General features: G+C 38.5%; 1 protein-coding gene across 1 annotated transcript in view; it reads right to left on the minus strand.

Annotated features, from left to right (window-relative positions):
• The window catches only part of LOC306875599 (fibroblast growth factor 22-like), a 29,449-nt gene extending 14,648 nt beyond the window's left edge, over positions 1 to 14,801 (minus strand). The window contains exon 1 of the mRNA XM_079426277.1: positions 13,851 to 14,801. Within this exon, the coding sequence (XP_079282403.1) occupies positions 13,851 to 14,187 (337 nt within the window). The 5' untranslated portion in view covers positions 14,188 to 14,801. The remainder of the gene's footprint in view (positions 1 to 13,850) is intronic.
• Between the last annotated feature and the right edge of the window lie 2,350 nt (positions 14,802 to 17,151).

Raw genomic sequence — 17,151 nt, forward strand, 5'->3', positions numbered from 1 at the left:
GATTAGTAAATAATGCAGGATGTTTATTGATTCAGCAGAGGAGTATATGGCAGTATGACGGCGAGTAGAGACTTGAGGCTGTAGGTGAAGCAGAAAGGATATACTGATGGATGTTGTATCTTGCCAGGAACTCGTGGAGGACTGAAGACAGCACACACCCCAGACGGGCGATGGAGACAATGGAGGATGATAGCTGGAGGAAGACGGACGAGGGAGACACGGAGGCAGGGGCGAGGGCCCCTGAGGAGTGAAATTTTATTTTCCTTTAAATATAATTTTAAGATCACAATAAATGTTGTTAACTAATGTAAATACGAATATTTTGGGTAAATGCATCAGTTGATTGATGTATTAAATGGTGTCCAAGTACATATAGTGTCTGAGGTCAGGCACCCTCTCCCTTGCATGAAATGGTTTAGTCCACCTTCACCGGGCTTTATGACTAGGCGCATTTGAAGTGGCGTTCATTCTGCTGAAGCGGCAGACGGCAGTGCCGAACTGTGCAACGGAAGATGATATTAAACAAAGCAAAATTCGGTTTTCAGAAAAGAAAAGAGGGAAAGCAACTGCTAACGGACTTCTTTTCCAAGAAAGGTGAGCCCAAAATGTGAGAGCAAATAGTCTACAAATTAACTCCTGCTGTGGTTACAAAACACTTCAATACCCCCGCGATTATTAGTGCTAATATAACACAAAGGCATAACACAAAATGAGAAATTACATGATGCCTTGTTTGCATAGACTACACCATTTCAATAGTATGCTAATTCGAAAACTAAATTAATATTTGTTATTGGACTATAATAGTATAACTTTGTAGGCTCAATGTCATATAGGTTCATGAGGATATCGGTCATATTAGTAGCAAAGCTAACTTGTGAAACGTATGGCACTCAGTTTCAGAAACTGCCACAGAGGGTGATGCAGCAGCAACAGACCCCTCATCATCTGATACTGTGGACTTAAGACAAGGTGACCCTATACTCTAGTTTAAAATGAAAGCACATCATTTTAGCTGTTTATACTGTAATGTGTTTAGCTAGCAACACTATGTCATGCTCTGCCTTTTACTGTAGTCTAGCTGTTTGGCTAGCCTAATTAAGAGACTATTTTTTTGACACATCCATAAGAAAAATAAAATGGCACTTAGTTTTTATTAAGTGTTATACAAAATATTTAAATGTTAATCAAGTTCAATCACATCCATTAGGCTACATTGGACTTTCAGTAAGATGAAACTGGTTAAAAACTACCTGAGATCAACAATGAGTCAGGATAGATTGAACAGCCTTGCCCTTCTCTCCATTGAAAGTCAGTTGGCAAGAAAACTGGACTTTAAGGACCTCATCAAGGATTTTGCCACCAAGAAGACCCGTCACTGGGCACTAACTGGGGTATAAATTTCAGTGTTTAGCACTTTGTGGAAGTTTTTTTTGCCCCTTATTAATGGAAATTGACAAGCGAGTTAAGTTTTTTTTATCTTTCACTGTAAATTAAGCATTTTGTAAATTAAGCATTAAAAAGCTGTTCTCTTCAGCCAAATGAAAAAGTGTTTCAATTTTCATGCATGCCTATAATGTTAGGCTACCTTTGGTGGCATCTACTGTTAGCTTTTAAGCATTCTGCAAATAAAACAGAAATTCAGAGAAGTTGTGTAATAAGGCTTTTTTTGTTATACATATAAGAGTTCTTAGATTAGTAGTAAGGGTAGTTGTAGGTAGTTGTCAACCTCGAGCTTACGGGGGCCCATGGCCACTGCTTGTGCATAGGGCCCAGAATTTGGTGCTACGCCCCTGCACGGAGGGACCACAGAGGAGAGGCGCAGGAGATAATCACATTAGCATGTAGGTATCAGGTGAGTAACAGCGAAGAGCTGAGAGAGTCCACTTCGAATTGTCGAGATCAGACACTGAACTGGTGTGGGGTGTGTGCTTATGTAGTGCGGGTTTGATTGGGTGCTGATGAGGTGCAGGTGGTGTGATTCAAAACTCAGGTGACAGAGATCGCTGTGATGGAGCCCAGCCGATCTGTGACAGTTACATTTGCAGTTGCAAATTTTAAGTATGTATATATTCATTAACTTATCAGAGATGAAGTAGCTAATTGTTTTGTGTATGGTATAAATGTGTTTAAAACAATGCTATCAAGATTTAGAAATGAGACCATGTTTTCAGCACTGCGATAAGAGATTCTCACAAGGCAGAGGAATTCTTTCATTAGTCAATTACTGTCCCAGATAAGGAGCCCAATTCCAGAGTCAATGGATCCAGGGTGAGAGGCTAAATTACATCATCAACCCCTAAAACAAGAATGTCCCAGAATGTCCAATGTATTCCCTGTATGACCCACAAAGGGTAAACGGAGACACTTCAAGTATGGCAGTTTATTTAATCTGCTCACCACAAAATTAGCTGTAAAGTTGATGCTTATAACAATAAAATTATAAAAAAAGAGGTACAAAGAGGATTCAAAGAGGATCTTAATTTTATTTTAAAATCTGTATATTGGCGGCACTATATGCACCAATATTACAAACTCTGACTAAAACCAATAAGCCAATAATTAGATGCCCAATAATCAAAAATGTGTGTTTTTTTTTTTTTTTAACTAAACAAGCAGAAATACTATGGTTATCCCAGTACACAAGTGCAACTTTCCTTGTTCTGAGATTTGCATGTCACAGAAAAGGAATAATTTTAGATAATTTCAAACAACCATTCAGATTTTTCAGCACATCTTATTTGTTGACCCATTTTCTTCCCAATGCTATGTAATACATTATGGGCCAGTTTTATAAATAAGGCAAATTAGCACGAGAGCGTAATTCCAAAACAGCACCGATGGGTGTGGAAATTTCTCCAGGTGATTTACTAACAATGCACAAAATAAAGAACACAGTTGCAACATCTTATTTACATATCGACCAACACAATATACCAAGTGCAGCACAAATTAGCTTAGTCGCGAATAAAGAATTAAGAAATAAAGAAGCCACAGTATGTTTCAAAGAACCAGAGGCCAAAAAAATGAAGGGTTGCATTTTTTGCATTTTGCAGTTTTGATAGAGCTGGCATTGCGTGAATCCTAGTTGAGGGTTCCAAGTCGTCTTTTATTTCCTGAAGCAAATTAAAAATAACATGGCTTGGCAAACTATATGTTCGGATAATGTGTTCTGCTGGCATTCCAAATAAATTCATACGTGAGGAAAAAAATACTCTCCCTTCTACCACGCGCTCTCTCTGCGGTGCCTCCCCTTTGCAACAATAATTGCAGCCATTTCATGCGCAAAATTGTTTAAGACATGCTTTTTTGGGGATGTTAAATAATGGCTCAAATACCAGTAATCTGACAAGCGCAAACGTTAGTAAATCTCATTGTGTGATTCATTTGAATACTCTCCTCCCATAAATTTTGCATCTGAAAGGGAAACTTCTACAAATGCATATTCAGTAAGGTCAGGCGCAAAAATAACTGTGTCCACGCCTTTTCAGCGCTAATTTGTCTTTAGTAAAACCTGACAGTATATTTAATGCCAAAAGATGGTTTGTGCTGGCGGAAACTGTTAGTAAAACTGGCCCTATAACTCGCAAATGTTTGTGTTGGTCTGAGCAGATTTATTAACATAAGTTCAAATTAAAATGTTTATCGCATCAGATTTTTGCATGGGACATTCATCTTAGTGTGAACTGGCCTTTAGACTTGGTTTTTTTAGAGTGTATTTTGTCTTTTTGCACTGGCAGATTTCACTTATTTTTAGCTGGTTTACATTTTAAACAAGAAGAAAAAAATCGCCAGTGCAATTAGATAAAATCAAGTCATATTAAAGATACATTCTCTGAATATGTCTTAATATATTGTGCAGGTTTCCTTCTCTTTATCTTGTTTCGCTGTAAGGTTGCTGTAACTGCGCTGGTGGTCGCAAACTAGTGGCCAGACCTTCAACAAGACCGATTTCTATTGCTCCTAAAGGCTGAATAGTACATATCTGGCTTCTTTCGCATGTGAAACTGAACCCTCAGGATGGTTCCCTTGCTAGCATTTTTCCTCATTGGAAAAACTAGCAGACAATCACCCACCCACTAAGAGTTTTAGCATGCCGGAGGGCAAGCGGTTCCTCTGTCGTGAGGACTGTGAAGGCGCAAGAGGTTAACGAAGACATGGTCTGGTGTGTCTGGTCTTATGAGGTACTAAAAGGCGCGAAGTGGCACGGAAAGAAAGCAGACCCCCATAAATGGGCTTTTCTTTAATCAAGGAGAGGGTGTGCAGCAATGCCTCCAAATCACGCATCACTTCCTTTGTGAGCAAGTGGGTAGCCATCAATGGCCCGTACGGATAGTTACAAGCAGATTCAAGAGCTATTTTGTGACTCAAGGCTTCTGTTGTTTTCAGCACCCAGCACTATCAAAAGGCCCAGGATTAAGGCTGAGGTCATTGTTGAAATGTGGTTAATTGCACCAAGTTGCATGAGAGGAGAACCGTCCGCCTGCCAAAATGCAGATGCAGTCGTCCTGACTAAAAACAGGCTTGGGGATGAAAGCATACTACCTCATCGTTGAAAATACATGCAAGGTTCATTCAAACAAAGCTGTGGCTGAACTTCTCCAGAAACTGTGTGAGTCTTAATACTTGCTGTCACACAGAACAATTACCATAATCTAGTACACAAATCAATTACATCACCCGTTTTACTCGCACTAGACAAAATACTTAACCTAAAAATAGTAATGGAATTACAAAGGTTGTGCTGCGGTGACAACAGAAGAGAAGGTAGTACTTGAAACATGGCCGTCTAAGCCTAGAAAAAGCACTGTCTGCATATGTGTTTTTTAATTTGCGCATTGTCAGTAGATCACCCTCAGAACTTTCCACTCCCATCTGTGCTTTTATGGGATTGCGGTCTCACACTAATTTGCCCCGTTTAGTTAATCTGGCCCAAGGAGTTCCACTTGGTCAATCCGGAGCAGGATGTTTTCCATGGCTGGAGCTCGCGCTGTGTTTCAAAGCACTGAAATGAGACGGACTGAACTGGAAGCTGACAGGCAGCACAAAGGGGCCATCAGCTTCTTGTCAGATCTGTCAAATCACTCAGCTAGTGAGAGAGGCCTTGACCTTAACACTATCCTCCATGGGGGATTTTTGGCCCATGTCCACTCATCCTTGGTCTGGTTCTGATCGGAGCTGACCTGCAACTGTGCAACTGAAATCAGCAACATAGAGAGTTAAGACATCTCCCCATGTTTTACAGTGCTGCAGATTTTTAACAGTTGATGTTAAGTTCTATATATAAATCAGTTAAGAGAAGAACAACTGCACACTCACTTAAGCATGTGTGCAGTTTACATGCTTGACATGCTTAAGTGAGTGTGCAGTTGTTCTCCTCTTAACTGATTCATATATCTTTTCCTTCAACTTGCACCTCATAAGGTGTGCAAGTTGAATGCAAACCACAAAATGAGAATATAAAATGTAAATGTATTGTTGAAAATTCAGACAAAAGGTTTTTATGGCTGTCAAACATTGTGGAATATGTTTAATATTAATATAATTAACTACATTGGCATTTTTGTGCTAGGACACCTGTGTGAACTTGAGTGTGAACTTTAAACATCCGTGGTTAAGATTTTAAAAAGCTCAGAAAATGTAAGTTAGTGCTAAGAAAAGCTATAGCATCATTTGTTTGCATAAGCCACTTGATTTGATACTTTATATCTACACAAAATATTTTTTGAAAGAAAATGTTTGGAGTACGTATTACAAGAAATGACTATTTCGGTCTTTCTACTTTGAAATTTACTAAAAATTTTTATAAGTGTACTGCAGTGAAATGTAGACAATATAAATATATACACTATGTGTATTTGATTTGTCTATTAAAACTGTTTCACCTTGCAGTTGGCTTCTCCATTGCTGGATCACACTACCTCTATATAAAGGTAATGCAACTTAAATTCGATCACTGAAAACCATTATAACTTGCAGTTCAGTAAGTCAAATACTGATTCAGTAACTGGTACGATCAACTCTTTAGTGAAGTCAGTCATTTGCTCATGAATCGGACTACACTGGTTGCCCTGTATTTAGTTGGTTATTAAGTAAAGCATTATTGTACAGAACCTATTCATAAGATGAGGTCTGGCTATGATTAGACCTGCATAAAGAATAATAAATACATAAACATACAGTATGCTATGTGTAAACCTGCGGATGAAGGATCACAAAATTGACAGACAACATACATCCTGAAAATGTTGTTTCAGCTAATTGGCCACACGGGAAACTAAACAGATCTTGAAGAGTGTGTGGGAAAATTTGCAGTTCTTTTAAAGTTAAGTATTTGTAAATCATAAGTGGGGTGATGGGGCAAGACAAAAAGAAAAATGAGTCAGGAAATTGACAGAATGTATCAATCCTGACAGCTTCTTAATGATTATGCCTAGTGGCGTAGTGGTTACAGATGTAGTCTGCTTGCCAAAGGTTGGTGGAGGAGCCAACTGTGATGTGTAGTAAATCTTTATTATCACTTAAATTGCTCCTGAAAACTGATTCAAGTTTTAATAGCCAAATTAAATCAAAGGCTATATAACTTGTCAGTATTAACAATCAACAACTACCTAGCGAACAAACACACATATACATACAGTTGGGGCAATTCCTATGTGTGCTTATGACTCATTGTGCTGAATGGACTCAGTGCCAATGCCCTTATATGTCAGTTTAGGACAGCACATTTCAGCACATCATAATTACTTTATGTCTTTGGTTTGGGTGGCGAGATAAAGCTGTTTGCCCATTCAGCACATATAGTTGGCCTTCACAGGGTCTTTTGTTGTTGCCCCATGTCTGATTTCGTGCAAACAAGCTAACTTATGATAAGGTATGGAAAGAATTTCTGGATCATCTGGTTTTGATCGAAAGCTGAGCAGAGAATTGTACAGTTTAATCACATAAAAGGAAGCTGATAAGCCTTAATGTATTACTGTAATACACACTAATGTTCAAATGTTTATGGTCCGTAAGATTTTCATATGAAAGATGTCTCTTATGCTCAACAAGGTTGAATTTATTTGATCAAAAATAGACTAGAACATGGTAATATTGTGAAATATTAAAATTTGAAATAACTGTTTTCTATTTGAATATACTATTTAAAATGTGAATTCATTTGTATGATGGCAAAGCTTCATAAATCATTCTAATATGCTGATTTGGAGCTCAAGAAACATTTCTTTTTATAATTAATGTGGAAAACTGTGCTGCTTAATATTTTTGTTAACTGTGATACTTTTTGTCAGAAATATTTGATAAGTACAACGTTTATTTGAAATAGAAATATTTTGTAACATTATAAATGTATTTATTGTCACTTTAATCAATTTAAAGCTCGCTGAAAAAGTTTTGTTTTTTCACAATTCCGTTAAATATTTTTACTAATCTGAAACTTTTGACCGGTAGTGTTACACAGAGTAAACTGTGCTACTATGGTGACATGGCTGTTTGCTTTACACTGTTTCATATTGTTGTTTTAAATACGTAAATCGTTTTATAACTATGATTACGCCAGTTGCAAATTGTGCAACACCCTTCCAAACATAAGACATTCCAAACCTGTTCATAGTTTCATATTTAAATTAAATTTTATATCATGGGGTTTTATAAACCAAAAGTTGCCATATCTGTTGTCACATTACTACCTGCAAAGCACAATAAAAAATGAACAGAAGTATCTTAGATTATGTGATGAAAGCCCTTCAGCGGTAGCCATAGGAATCCTATGGTCCTGTTTTTGTGACTCAGCCTTGTTTTATTGCTTTTTTTCATACAAGTCAGCTGTGTAAGAGCATAAAGGCGTGCACTGGGTGTGTCACATTCTTATCGTAATATATTTTATAAGGAGTTTCCTTAGATTTTAGGCCTGATTAGAAACTTGAGCTCGTAACACGTAAGGGACTATCCTGTTCACTTTGAATTATTGATGTATCATTATAAATAGACAAATGATAAAGAGTACCAATTTAGGTCAAGAAGAAAACCTAGTGGGAGGCGTACAGCAGAAGCCAGCATTCCTGTGTATCATTTCAGACTAAGAGAAATCATTTTAATAAGCCTGCATTTCGACTACTGATATTTATCCCAAAATGACAGTTTTAGATATTAATGTTGCCGTAATATAACGTGACGAGCAAAGAGTGTGTAAATCTCAAATTGTGATTAATGCATGCAGGGGAATCCCACAGTAGTCGCTCAGAGTCTCCAAGATACACTCTCTGCGTTAACATATGCTCGAATCAAACAGGCTTCATCAAACAGCCTTAATCAAAAGGTCAATTCAGAGCGACTACAATCCCAAGAGGGTGTTTTAATTCACCTCTGCCTACTGCCTGAACCCAGTCACAATGAGACCAAGTCTGTCTGTCTATTTAATTTCGCCCCAGAGCCAAGAGAGGTGGACTGTGTTGGCTTTGGCAGATGTTAGTCAGCATATGGTACTGCATGAGTTAGCCAAGCTGTGGGTTCCCAACTGATCTAATTAATACTTGTTTTACATCCCTCACAAAAAGTTATAATAATAATAACAGTGCTAATGACTTCTCATGGCCTCGGGTCAATTTACTGCAAACATTACCGTTTGGCTAGCAAAGATGAGAGAATCTGAGCAATACCTTCTGAACTATGAGACTGCCTGTCAGTAATTGCACCACTGGGTATATAGAGCGCTCAACCTTTAAATGTTAATATATATTGCATTAGTTGAGTCATCGCAAGAGTAGGCACAGTTTTATGTTGTTATCGTTGGCCGTTTTTGTGATCTCATCTGAGATCACTAGATTCAAACTGACATTCTGTGTGACTCAATAAATAAGTTTACATGTGCATTAAAAGTTTGATTTCTTTCAGGCAAAATAAATAATTAGTCATTTTAAAATGCCACATGAGCGTTTCAATGTAAATGAAATTATGCCAGTTGGATTTTGTGAAGTTGGGCTAATAGACCTATGCAAAGCTCATCTTCATCTAGACTCTATAAACATTAATCAGACTACAGGTGACCTTGGAGTGGTGCGCATGAAAGAAGGGCGTATTTAATCCTCAAATATTTGAATACACATTGTCATGTACATTTAGACGGATTGACCTCACAAAAACCTGCTGTAAAGGTGCAAAAGGTCTATTGTCAGTAGTGTAATGATGTATACAGCTTACACAGAAGCCACTTTCAAACCAAGCAGCTTTCTGTTGGTCAGTATTGCCAATTCGACTATTTTGTTACAAAATCTGCATGGTGAAATCTTTCACTCTCATTTAAAATTCATGATCGCATGGATTCCCAGCAAAAATTTGGTGACCAACTGTAAATGTTACCAAATTTTAACTGTGCATGCAAATGTACATGCTGACTAGCAAGAACATTATAAGCTTTTAAGTAATGTTCACCAGGCCTACCTGATTTGCTAAAAGGCAGGTAGGTGTTTTAGTTGTAGTGGGATTAAAACTTGTAATACATTTTCAATCAGTTGGCAAAGGCTTTTAGTTTTACTCAGCTCTTCTTGCGTCTATGGTGCGCCTTTTCATCCATTCATGATATCAAAACTGGCTTTTGGAAAGAGAATAGGTTAGAAAAATTGGGGTATTTTAGCTCTGCAACTCTCAGATTGTGTGTCAGTTTCTGTTTTTTTTTATTATTATTTTTTACCTTCTCCTGGCCAAAAACACCTGGCAAGAGAGGGATCTCAAGCATTTTCTCACTGTACTCTGAACCACCGTCCATCGGAAGGATTAAAAAGGCAGGATTTGTAGCATTTTCTTTTTTTTCCTGGCACCAAAATCTCCAAGAGGCCCCCACAGGCTAAATGTAAGCAACATTCCCAGACTTTCCAGAAGCGTCTGGAATCACCTAGCACCCATGTGCCCTTACCACTTAAACTGTCACAGACCAGGAGCTTCACTACTACTATTATACACTTATGAAAGGTCCTTAGTAGAGTACATTCCTTCTCTTATGCTTTAACACATTTTTTGGAGAACCCAAGTACTTTACTGTCTCATATCACTTCTGGAGGACTGTTAATTTTTAAATTCAGCTGTTGATAATTCTTCAAAATTCTCACACTGTAAAATATTTGACCGTAAATTATAACACATATGCCGACCTGATACAATGATAAATATTACACTGTGAATTTATTTTCACCTCCCATGATTCTACAGGAGTTTATGCGCCAGCATGCAGTCTTGCACAATCTCTCTTCTGTGGCCTCTAGGCGTCTATGAACTGACAGTCTCTCTTTTTGAAATATGTTTTAAATAATTCCACAATATATTCAGAACGGGTGGATGATTTTCTTCCCGTGACTAGGGTCCAAGCTCAACACACCTATGAAATCACGGCAAGGGAAAACGGTAACATCTAAAGCAAGATGCAGAAAAGTGAGGGGAAACTTGGTAAACATGACACAACTCTTGTAAATACAGCTGAAATGGAAGAAGGAGAGCAAGAGAAAATGGGAGATGGAGGAAAAGGCCTGGCAAACTGCAAAATGGCCATATTTTAGCAAAAGTGACTCTTCTGATTATGCCTGTTGCATGACTTTATTTCCTTAAGCGCGGTGTTGTTGCCTGGACTCAAGTCAAGCATTTGATGTCCTCAACCACATACGCCCTAGACTTCAACAGTGCTCTTTTTAAAGCCAAATGTTAAGGGGGAAAAAATAGCTAAGCTGGTTTTGTCAGCCAGCAATATTTTAGAAGCACCTACAATTCAAAAACTGTAAAAGAAAACAACCTTAGCTAAGACAAGAATGGACAGAAACATTGGGTTAAGATTTGTATACTTTCTCACTCACCACCCATCAAGTGGTGGTTAATGGTTACAGTCTTTCCCTTTGAATTATGAGATTTCCATTTTTCTAATGTGTTAAAGTACTAGTTTTACTTGTATTACTACATTTGTTACTTGTTAGAAAAACATATTTGAAGAAAACTGACATTCATTTCATGGACAGCTTCACTTCAGCAAAACGAGCTTAGATGTTAAACTGAAGGCAAATATTGATAGCAGGTGGATCTCACAAGGTTTTGTTCTCACATGGGTCTCCACTAAGTTTAGTTGGTTAGCTTGTTAGCCCTTGCTGATAAATGCTGAAACTACACCATTACGTGTGCAAAGCAAATTTCCATTCATGGGAGATTCAAGCAAGATATAAATTGTAAACATTAATGTAGATGATTTGCCACTAACCAATTTTTTGAGAGGCTTGTTAAATCAAGAAATTGACTTTAATATATTTTTTTTTCTTGTCTGCTCCCTTCAACGTCAAGCTCATGCAACAGCAAAATAGTTGCTAGTTTAGGGATTGGGACTGTATCCGTTTTTGTAGTGCCATCGGCCAGAAAACACTGTCAGGACTTGCCAGCACTGCCAGGCACTACTACAACTGTCCATTTGCACAATAGTCAAATAAGCTTGTCTAGTTTGCATTACACTGCCATTAACTGTGATGAGAATCTTATTGTAGCTGATTGACATCGATCTACTTTGAATCCTGAAACCTCAAAGTGCTATGTTCTATTCAGCACCTGGACAAAAACAAGCTTCAGGAATAGGAGCCAAATCAAGGCTAGTTTGTGGCCGATTATGCTCTGAAATAATTTGCACAATTATGCAAGCCATTTCCTCCAGATCAGGGTGCTTAATTTTATCCTGGTTCAAGCAGTGCTATCTAAAATTATTTTGCTAACAAATAAAACTTGAGCATTCTTCCAAACATGCTATTAACCCATTTACAACTCTATAGAGCAATAGTGAGTATAGTTTGATTAAAACTCAAAAGTACCAGAAATGTGTACTGTTCAATGCAAATGCACTTTCACAAATGCAATAATATTCCCTACATACTTTTACCTCTCATTCTCTGTTTCAGTCCTTTGCATCGAAGCTTCTTCTCTCAGCTGTTCCAGTCTTCAGTTCACTGGGATTGATACAATATTTTCCTACCTCAATTAGCCAAGGGCCCGTTGACTAATTCTAACTGTTTTTGCACCTGAGAGTTTGGGAGCGGGAGTTGGAAAAAGTGAGAGGGAGAGTCAGTGCGGGGCTGTTTGGGCAACGCAGCAGTGTTGATGGACGCTGAGGGCTATGCAGAGGACAAGGTGGACAGCAGCAAAGCAACACTAACAAAATCAATGCAAAAAACAGTTCTGATTCTGAATTTGCTGAATTGAAACTGTATTTCAAAGGCCTTTTTTGTGAAAATCTAAAATTTCCTCTACTAATGTGAACCCTGGAAGGAAAGCGAATGCAAGCAAAGGCAATACTGGGAAATTCTGCAAGGCTAGATACTTTTTTGTGAAGGGGACCCTCTTTACTAAAAAGAACCTTAATTCAGGGAAAGGAAATGAGAGTATGGTAAGTAAATGTGCAAGCAAATTGCTTCTGAGGGCTGTACAATTTCACCCAGCTGTACCAAGCACAAGCATCTAAGCTGATCTGAGACAGCCGTGGAGAGCAGAAACTTGAAAACAAATGTAAGGCAACAGTTAAGATCTGAACAGTGGCAGAGCAGTTAAAGCAACTTGCCTGTAAAAAAAGTCTGACTCACTCTCTTTTGCAACAACACACACTTACACAACAGCCAGGGTCAACCCACTGTGATCTCCATGACCCAGACCAGTTAAATCCCAAATTCAAACAAACAGAAACTATGTCACCCTGACACAGGGTGACATAGAGTAAAACTCCAGCTGGAAAAGTGGGATCAAACTGGGAGGCAGGGGAAAAGTGATTTGTAAGAAACATCTTGTTGATTTATCACTGTAGGGTTTCTAAAGACCAAATGCACCTGTTATTTCAAAATTAAATGCTAATCAAACATCCACAATTTTCAATCGTGCTAAAATATTAAAGCATCAAAATATATAAGAAACACTCTAAGAAAAAATGTGAAAAAGTTATACCTTTAGGGGAACAACAGTTCTCCACTGAGGCACTACCATTAAAGGGACATCTTTATACCTTATTTATTCCTAAACAGTTCATAGCAGAACCTTAAAGGTACATTAATACTCTGAACTACTAATTTACACCTTTTAGAAGTAAAACGTCATCATCCCTTTAATGGTCCCAAACCAGTGATAAGCTGTTGTACCCCTAAAGGTATAACTTTTCTAACAGTGTACAGAGCATTTTAAAATTCTATGTTGAATACATGTTGGACTTGCATGAGAATTTGACACTGTACTTAACTGCTGATTAAATTTACAGTTGTGTTTACATTTTCTGATTAAAACTGAAGGATTTGCTATTTACTTTTAAGTTAAATTCCCCTGCTTAACCCTATTTCAGTAAATAAATCAGTTTCTACCGCTGAGTAAAAAATAAAACAAGCAATAGACAAAGTGGATAATAAAGTCACAATAACAAGAAGTCACAACAAGAAATAGTCACATTGTGAGATACAAAGTCACAATTATAAGATATGAAGTTGCAATTAGGAGATATAAAGTTGCAATTATGGAAGATAAAGTATCAGTTACCTTTTTATGTTTTTTTAATTATTTTTTTATTTTATTTTAGTTTTGTTTCTGGGGTGGAAACAGACTTCCATATTTCAAATCGTAGTATTTTGCAAGCCAGAATAACAGTGAAGGGCCTTCACTTTCCAATTAAGTGTTTTGTGTATTACAAATCCTACCTAGCAACACCTTTGTACATACTAATAAAAGTCTAACCCTACGAGCAGAAGAACAAAAGAGGCATAAACCACAAGTGATAAGAGAGTCGATGGAAGATCATAAAAACCACTCCCTTTCTGCAAGGACATATGAATGGAGACAAACACTGGGCGTCTACTCACTGTCAGGGTAATTCTTCCGACGAGTTCCATCCACCTTGCCTGTCTTGTCGATGCAGAGAAAGAACTTGTTGGCGGAATAGAGGCGTCGAAGGCGGACGTCACCCTCGAGGTGGTTGTAGCTGCGTGTGTGCCGCTCCAGTGTCCACGAGCAGTTTGTGCCCTGTGCCAGCGCATGAAGGGGGTCATGCCCTAGTGCAGGTGGGCAACCTCCAAGAGAAGAGCAAGCTAGAAAGAGCAGGGACAGGCATAACAAGGGAAAAGGATAAGAAGGGAAGGCTGAGCCGGCAAAGGTGAGGTCGAATTGGAGACCAGCGGTAGTAGGTGTCCATTTGCACATGATGGGTCAGACTCCCAAGATGCACCTTGCACAAGTAGTCGGCATGATGCTGGTCTTCGCAGGGCACTCTGCCTCACGCAGAACCCATGAGCAGGAACATGGGAAGAGAGGGTAAAAAAATCCTGAGTGACCTATTTCAAACTCAAGTGTATCACTTTAGTCTTTTAACCAGCTGTCTGTTGGTCTTGCTCTTCAGAATGATGAATGAGAACTTTGCAATTCCATCCCAAAGAGATGTCTCGATCTTGTTAGATTGTCCTGGAGCATCCAGGTCCCTCAGTCCAGGCTGATAGAGTTGTGGAATCCTGTGTCCTGTGTGATGGCTGCACCTTGCAGGGCTCTCTCCTCTCAGCCAGGGGCAGAGCAAGGTGAAATGTGATGCTGCCTGACCCGTGCCTGTGAATGAGCTGAGTTGAATGAGTGTATTTCAATGAGTGCCTGTGTGTCTGTGTAAGAGAAAGATTCAAAAAGACTACCAAGAGAAAGCGAGGGAGAGGATAAGATAGAGGTGGCAGTGAGAGTAAGTCTGACGGACTCAAGAAGGCAGTAAAGCTGTAAATGGATGTCTTTCTCTCTCTCACTCTCTGTGCCTTGCTGTCTGCCTGCTCTTTGGTGGGGTGGCTCAGTCCTTTCCTGCATTTTATTCAGGGCAGGGCTTGCATCTGGGGGACTGAGAGGAGATGGGTGGGGCCTGGATTATTCATAATCATTTTAAGTGAATGTCACTATCAATGTTGTTTACCTTTTATTGTACTGTCATTAATTTCCCTTCAGGAAACTGATCATCCTCAGATGTGCCATATCACTTTACATCCCGCCCTGAACCAAAATAAACTGTTGCCATCACAAGTGATTTACATTGTCTGTGGAGGTTAATCATCAGGTAAATAACAGGTAATACATACACTCCATAAAGTTAAGGTCTTTATAACCACTTTAAAAATGGATACATTTGAGCAGCAAAGAGGTCTCCCTTACCTGTAATAGCACTTGTATGTGGACAGTCCCAATGTACATTTTAGTCAGCTTCTGACCTGGTCAATATGACGCTGAAATTTTATTCATGAACAGCAGGGAGGCTAAAAGTGCTCTTTTTCTGATATGACACCAAATAAAATATTTACAAGCTCCTTGTTTATCTGTCTTCAAGATGTTGTGAGCTTTACCCAGATGACTGGCATGCGGTGGCACATTTGTCTAAGTTAACCTCTGCTCTGAAACACAACATACTTTTCATATCTTTCTGGTTTCAATTAAGTGTGCAGCCCAGGGGCAGTGGGTGAAAATGATCTTGAAGGTGTGTTTTACGAGGAAGGGTCAGTCACTTCACACTTTGTAGCTATTTAACTAATAGGCCTCTGAAGTTTTAGCACTCATACTTAGCCTAAAAGCCTATGGAGACAGCAGTCTGCAGTCTTTTTCAGCTCCCCGCAGTTATTCCCTTTTCCTTGGGCATATCGGCCTCTGGGTTCCTTGCTACTGTACTTCAAAGCCTAGTCTTTTTTTATAGTCTCATACATCTTAGTCCTTCATCCCCAATTAAATCTAACTGAAGTGGACCCCTACCTTTAATTTCTCTCCTCCCCACAAATGTTTATGCACCTCACAAAAAAGAATGGCTCAGAAAAGTACCCATCACTGTCATGCTGCGTGCTTCTACAGCTGGCTACGGTCTGAGAAAAAGCTGTAAAAGTGGATGCAAATTTAATTAGTGAAAGGTATTACTTTTCTAAACAATGAGATACATGATTTATGATTGTTGGATTACATGAGCTTTATCTAAGGACCAGAAAATTTACAGACAGAAACATGGAGATGGGCTATTTTGACTTTGACCACAAAGAAATGACCAAAAACACAGCAGCAACCACATAGCAATGCTCTTAAAACTGTTCAGAACATCTTAGGAACCAGGTAGCAATGCCCTGAACAACCCCCAAAAACCTAGAACTTGGCAAGTTTTGCACAGCAAAGCACAAGCGCCATTTTTTTTTCAGATAAATTCAAATCTTTGAAGTCTCAAAAAAGTCCAAATAATGTTCATATTCGAACTAAGTCATACCAGAAATATAGAGATCAGAAACAGGAAAGTCACCAGATTTATAGACCATTTCAAGGGATATTTGGCGGTATAAGGAAGTGACGTCTTTGTTCCTCGGACGTTTCTGGTTAGCGTTTGAGCGCAAACAAAACAATGGCACAAAACAATGGCGGCAGGCGCTTGCTGCACAGTGGGATTGCGATTAATTTATTTAATCCTGCTGTTTAAAATGTCGAAATTAAAATTAGATCCTTGTTGCTCGGTGATCCCTCTGGGCTCGAACTAACATTAATTTATATATAATTGGAAATTAAAGGGTTAGATGTCCGAGAAACGTGCCTGGATTACAGCAGTGAAGCGAGAAGCAGAATAGACACTAGCAGCTCTAGGATATACAGCGCACATTTCCATTCAGGTAAGGACAAGTTCTTGCTTTTTCCATTTGATTCTTTGTATTTATTTACGTTAACTCTTCAAGTATGATGCAGCATTGTGTTTTCGTCATTGTTTACATATGCGCCTTGCATTTTGAGGCCAAGCTTTTATTTCCGTTTCATTGCAAGCGTTATGTGGGCTATAATTAAATATGAGTTCTCAGTTGTCTAGCTATCTTGTCAGCAGATAAATGCAGTAAGTAACACGTTATAGAAATGTTTTCTCTAAACTTGAATGTTGAATAGTGAAACAGTTAACTGCAGTTTACAAAAGCTAATGGTAAATGTTTTTCATCACTTATGCTTGTCTAATGTTAATTCCAACATGTACTGATGTATTAAACAATAATAGTATTATTTGTAAATATTGTGCATTAAATAAAATAATTGTTTTTCTACTTTTGTCTCCACCATCTGTAATGTAAGTCACCTAAGACAGTGAGTGCTACAGGGAACAGGACAGTGCCAAACCACATGTGACCATATCAA

Source organism: Barbus barbus, assembly GCF_936440315.1.
Source record: "Barbus barbus genome assembly, chromosome: 9".
NCBI classification, from domain to species: Eukaryota; Metazoa; Chordata; class Actinopteri; order Cypriniformes; family Cyprinidae; genus Barbus; species Barbus barbus.